Below are 5,658 nucleotides of genomic sequence, written 5' to 3'. Positions count from 1 at the left end.
TAATGTTTGGGTTTCCCAATATGTGCATGCGGTGAATAAGTGCCAAAGTTTGTTATGATCAGCGGACACTGGGGGAAAATCTGGAGAAATGGTGGTAAAATATGCTCAAATGGTTGAAAATAACTGAATGGAAAATACTGGTGAGATTTTCTTCATATATGAAGTCCACATTTTTGTTGTCCCACAGAAAAAATAAATGTTGATGTCATGAATTATATCTTTACAAATAGTAGAGAAAGCACTATAAAATTAGCCAAAATAGGTAATTAATCAAGGGGATTCACGAATGACTGATGTTGTAACTCTGCAGAAATTAGTTCTGTGGGCACAGGTTGTGTGTGGGTCCGCTGATCAGCTCAAGCTGAGGGGGTAATGAGTAACTCAGGGATTGGAGTAACCCTCATTTACTTGGAGCACAGTCATTGCATTGCCACCTATGTGCATCGCCTGGGTCAGAACACACATCCACACTGCCCTTGAACAACCCCCAACAAAACGAAACACCCACAGGATATCTGAACATCTTGACTCAGGAAGGAAGACACATGCTCAGAGGTTTGCTGGCATACCAAATCAATCTAAAACCATGGGTTGTCATGTTATTCATGTGGAATGTATAGAATTCTGGCTCTGCCAAACCCCCAAACTGACAGCAAAGAAAGGGACTGTCTGAATAGATAATAATAAAAATTACTATTTTACTTGACTTTAAGAAAATATTGACTACCAAGATAGACTTTTATCATATATATTTTTTGTTTGTTTGAAGTTTGCGTTTTCTTACAACCTTGTTACAATTTGGAAAGTTTAAATACAGTTTAAACCCCTTTACTGTCATTGAGTTATATAAAATGTGTTTATAAAAAGGGTAACAAGGTTTAAAGAAAGTCCCACTGCGGTCAATATTATCCCTTATTTAAGACTCATCTTTGATCGTCAAAATTACATATTTAAAACAAAAAAATCCCTTCACGCCTTAAATAGCTTGAATGTAAACACACTTGCTTCCATTAGTTAACGTGGATGATTATGCAAATTAGCCCCCGCTTCCACTCTATCTGAATACCTGATCCACTCAACTGTAGTAAACGCTACATAATGCAATTTGGAAATATTTAATTCAGCCATATGTGTTTGAACCAGGAACTGAAGAAGAGACAGTTCGAGTTTGCCAAGACCGTCTACATCGATGTATCATAACGGTAATTTATATGATTAGCTTTTGTCTTGACTACATTGTCAAACAGCTTATAATGTTATGTTATGTAATGTTACTAATGTTTCGAACTATGTTCCTGTTTGTTTGCCATCTCTGAGTCAGACAGCTGCCTTCTAAAAACCTAACCAGCATCATAGAAAGTCAGAGGAGAAAAGCTCTGCACGTTGACTGGATTGGTCACGGTTTGTGACGGTAGGAAACAGGAGCGGTTTCAAACCGCGTTTTTGAGGACATCTTTGGTACACTGCAGTTTAAGGAGAAATATTCAACAATAGAGTGGACTGATTTGCACATGGTAAACAGACATAAACCTTTAAATTATAGTGCAAAACTAGCCTAAAAGTTTTGAAAACGTCTGTCACTTAGCAAAGGACAGCTAGTTTGTAGTAATTTGCTTACCGGGTTGAATGGGTTTGACGAATGCAGTTAAGCTGACGAATGAACACTATAAATTGTGTATAAATTGAGAAAATGGAATGCAAGGATTTACTTGTAGGCTACTCACCTCACGTGATGCCATGATGTTGAAAAGTCCAAATGATGACTTTCATGGTCATGTAAAAAGATTGTTCTATTTTTTTTTTAATGGACAAATAATTCAGTAACAGATGCCTGCAAAATGTGGGACAGCTAAACAGCACATTCATGAGAATTAAACAATATTTCTACTACAAAGAACAGGAAATTGATGTATGATTTTAACTGGGTGCATATAGTTGAGGTCGTCAATATCTCTGAGATGGCACAGGGCAAAATTACCATTTTAAGGAGGGGATTTGAGGAAAGTTCCACAACCTCTTGGAATATTTACAATCCCCGCTTTTGGATTCCTGCTAGTGTATTTGATCAAATGTAAAGCTAATGGTGAGAATTTCCATTCAATTATGGAGCAGCAAAGCATCTCTAATATATCTGAAACGGCGAGACTTTGACAGCTCCCTTGTAATCCCATTTCGACTGCGTCTGTTCTGAAGAGGCTCTGGATAAAAGCTCTCGCCGAGCTGAGGAAGTTGTCACGGTGTTGTATATCCTTATCCGCTTGCTGATAAGGACATAATGCATTTAATCTGGCCTGTTGTCAAACAAGTTGAAATGTTTACAATAGCACACTATGCTATGATAGAACAATGTACATTAGATGCATAAGTGTTATGCCATACAGTACTGTTTCCCCTTGGGCTACACAAATAACTCAATTGTAAAACAAATACTGCAAAAGTGAGCTCTTTACCTCATTAAATAAATGATGGATGATCAACAAAGAACACTACAATTTTACTCAACATCGGAACAACTGATTTACAGGCAGTCGTTGTCATTTTACCATTTAATTATAGACAAAATGTTCTATGTCATTCTTTATGTACACACATAATTACAAGGTCAGTTTAAATTTTCAGGCCTTATTTTTTCTTTAAAGTAGGCAGCTATTTTAAAGTTTGTTCATGACATTCGCCATCTTACATACAAAAGAAGCTGCAATGCAGTCACATTTCAAAAGCCTGGGATACTCCTCCCTCCAAGTGCAGTAAGTTGCTATACAGAGACGGCGTTCACATTACTGTCCATCACTATGTACAAAAAAAACTTGAGTGCACTTGCTGCTACATTATACATATTAACAAACTACAGACTCCATATCTACAGTATCACTGTATATAGATGGTGCAGTCGGTGTGCGAGGAGTACTGTTTGAGGCTTACACAGAAAAGCATTGTGAGAATTAGCTTCCATCTGAAGGAAGAGAGACCAGCTCCTTTCATTAGACCACTTTGTGTGTAGGTGTGTGTGCGGTTTTCCCTTTTGAGCCCTAAAAGATCGAGAAATGGGTGTCACAGGACGTGAGTTTTCCATTGAGATCACGGACAGATTAATGACATCCTGTTTAGGCTGTAAGAACTAGATGTTTTGTACTGGTCTAGCGACCTGTGTCCCTTTATTCATGGCACTCTAAACACACCAAGAACCGGCAAGCAGGTCATCTGTGCAGTCTCGAAACAGCCGCACGCCAGGATAATGAAAGATGTAATGACTGCGCTGCTACACACACTTACGCAGGTTTAGATTTCATAATGTCACATTTGCTCACTATCTGTGACCTTTCCTTTGCACAAAGCAATGCACTCCATATCCTGGAGAATACCCCCGGTATCCCACGCAGGTCCAGGTTTGTGCATTTGTGTATGCAGATAATCCTTCGCCAGCCCAAAATGACATCTGACATTTTGAGAAACCCAAACAAGGTCCTTGTTCGCTGCTGCCTGCCTGCAGTCTCCTTTTATTTCTTCTTTCCTTGAATTGTGCATGACAAATGGGCTGAGATTTCAGACAAGAGAGAAGTGAGAGGAAGTAAATGATAAAAGCAGAAGCAGCACTATCATTACGGCAAACATAAACACTCATGTCTCGGATCACATGTGAAAGGAGGTAATTCAAAAGAGAATGGAAGGATGTAAAAAAGCTCAAATGTAGATCAAACATGAAAAGCTCGAGAGAGAGAGAGAGAGAGAGAGAGAGAGAGACGTCACAGATGACCTGTAAAGTCAAACGCTTGTAAACATACCAGGTCATCGTGTTTTATTCCAGAGAGTTGCCGCACCAACCGCACACCAAATGAGAGACATGATTAATTATTATTCAGAAATAAAAGCAATTTGAGTTGACCGAACTACTACCACCATGATTAAAGAGACAAAGACGCACTATATGCCTCTAAAACACCCCCTGTACTGTATGTGTTTGTGTTATAGCCATGCAGCCAAAGAGCCTCTCTAGAAGGAAAGTGTTTGTGTGTTGCCTTCAACAGAGATGCAGCAGTGCAAGGATTCCTCCTCCTGATTGTAAAAATGGAATAAAATAACTGAAATAAGTTAAATATCATAAAGTGGCCCAGGATAAGTCTTATCAGTCAGGGTCACATAGGAGTTCATTTCCTGTAGTGTTCCAAAAGAGGTCCAGTTGGCTTCGATAAACCATGCCCCCTTGCTTCTCCTATGAATGTGCCCCAGCCATAAGCGCGTGTTCCTGTGACTCTGAGGTCAGAGGACGATGGGTAAATGTCAGATGCAGGTGGCGGGTTGTGCTAATGGCTGCTGTTTGCGGCTACGCAAGCCTCCCGACTTCTCCTTGTATCCCAGACACATCTGCTGAGAGACGTCCACTAATGCACTACCTACTGCCAGACCTGAGAAGAGAGAAGACAAAGAGGTGTTTCTGACCGTCATTATAATGGCCTCGCCAGCAGAAAGTGTAAAAATGTTCAGCACTCAGTGTGGGGGCAAATTGCATTGACTCGCCAACCCACCTGACTGTCCTGGAGGTGGAATACCGCCAGGGCTTCTGGGTAATCTAACGAAGATGGAGAGCACCGCTGCCTTGTTCCCAAAACAGGGCTCCAAAGCTATGGGCTTAGGCACAGACTGTGAGAAAGGAGAGAAACAGTTACAAAAATGTTTATATGAGAAAATGCTTTGATATAGGATTTTTCCACCCATTTAATAGAAAAGTTCTCCTACAAATGATATTATCAGCATAGTAAAATGAGTGAAAACATTTCAAATTGAGAGAGAGAAAGAAATATTCTTACAATTTAAAATAACTTTTTTCTTTTTTAATATATTTGAAAATTTTATGGGAAACGGTGTGGTCAAACCTTGGCCTTACTTCTAAAAACCTTAGTCATGTACTTATTCATTTTAAGACTATCCATCGTTTCTACTACACATCTTACAAGCGATATCGTATGAAACTTATATCCAATCCATACTGCAGTTTCTGTAACACTGGCACCACTGGTACATTTCTATATGTTTTGGGACTGTCCAATGATTCATCTATTCTGGAAGTATGTGATGGTAAGGTTACATGATCTTACAGGTCTATATTTAGTTTTGGACCCCTGTTTACTTTTATTGAATGATGATTTTGAAAAAAGAAAAAAGATTGAAAAAAGTGTTGATGGCAGGGTTCACAGCTGCAAAAAAAGTTATTTTACAGCAGTGGATAACCCCACATACAAATTTGAAGCAATTTTGGATAGTCTCATTTCATTCCATAGTTTGCCTTGAGTGTACAACCGCCTCTGCCCTTAAAGAGCTTCTTTGAATATTCTACAGTCAACATGAGTTTGCTGCCAGTGTTTATTAAGTGTGTTGTGTTCTGTGCATATGTGTGTGTTTTTATTTATTTTTATTTTATTTCTATTCTCATCCAAATGCTCTCTCTGTATGATACATGTTGTTTACTGATTGAAAATAAAAAAGCATAATCAAAAAAAAAAAATATTTGAAAATTTTATTTATTCCTTTAAACGGCAAAGCTGAATTTGTTAATTGAAGTTTCAACTTTCTAAAACTTGATTCCATTTCTGACTCTAACGGTCTCTTTACACAACAGTTTTCAACTAAAAACGTAAAACTTTTTACGTGTTTTGGCCGTAC

The 5,658-nt window shown here is 38.6% G+C and overlaps 1 protein-coding gene across 1 annotated transcript in view; it reads right to left on the bottom strand.

The window, feature by feature from the left end:
- Window positions 1-2,531: 2,531 nt before the first annotated feature.
- atrn (attractin) overlaps window positions 2,532-5,658 on the bottom strand; it is an 81,139-nt gene continuing 78,012 nt past the window's right edge. The window contains exons 28-29 of the mRNA XM_077237467.1: window positions 4,524-4,638; window positions 2,532-4,403 (exon numbers count right to left, since the gene is read on the bottom strand). Coding sequence (XP_077093582.1) covers window positions 4,279-4,403; window positions 4,524-4,638 — 240 coding nt within the window. The 3' untranslated portion in view covers window positions 2,532-4,278. The remainder of the gene's footprint in view (window positions 4,404-4,523; window positions 4,639-5,658) is intronic.

Source organism: Siphateles boraxobius, unplaced genomic scaffold (assembly GCF_051911475.1).
Source record: "Siphateles boraxobius isolate OS27281-9 unplaced genomic scaffold, OSU_SipBor_1 20, whole genome shotgun sequence".
NCBI classification, from domain to species: domain Eukaryota; kingdom Metazoa; phylum Chordata; class Actinopteri; order Cypriniformes; family Leuciscidae; genus Siphateles; species Siphateles boraxobius.
This window is presented reverse-complemented; position numbering and strand designations above follow the sequence as displayed.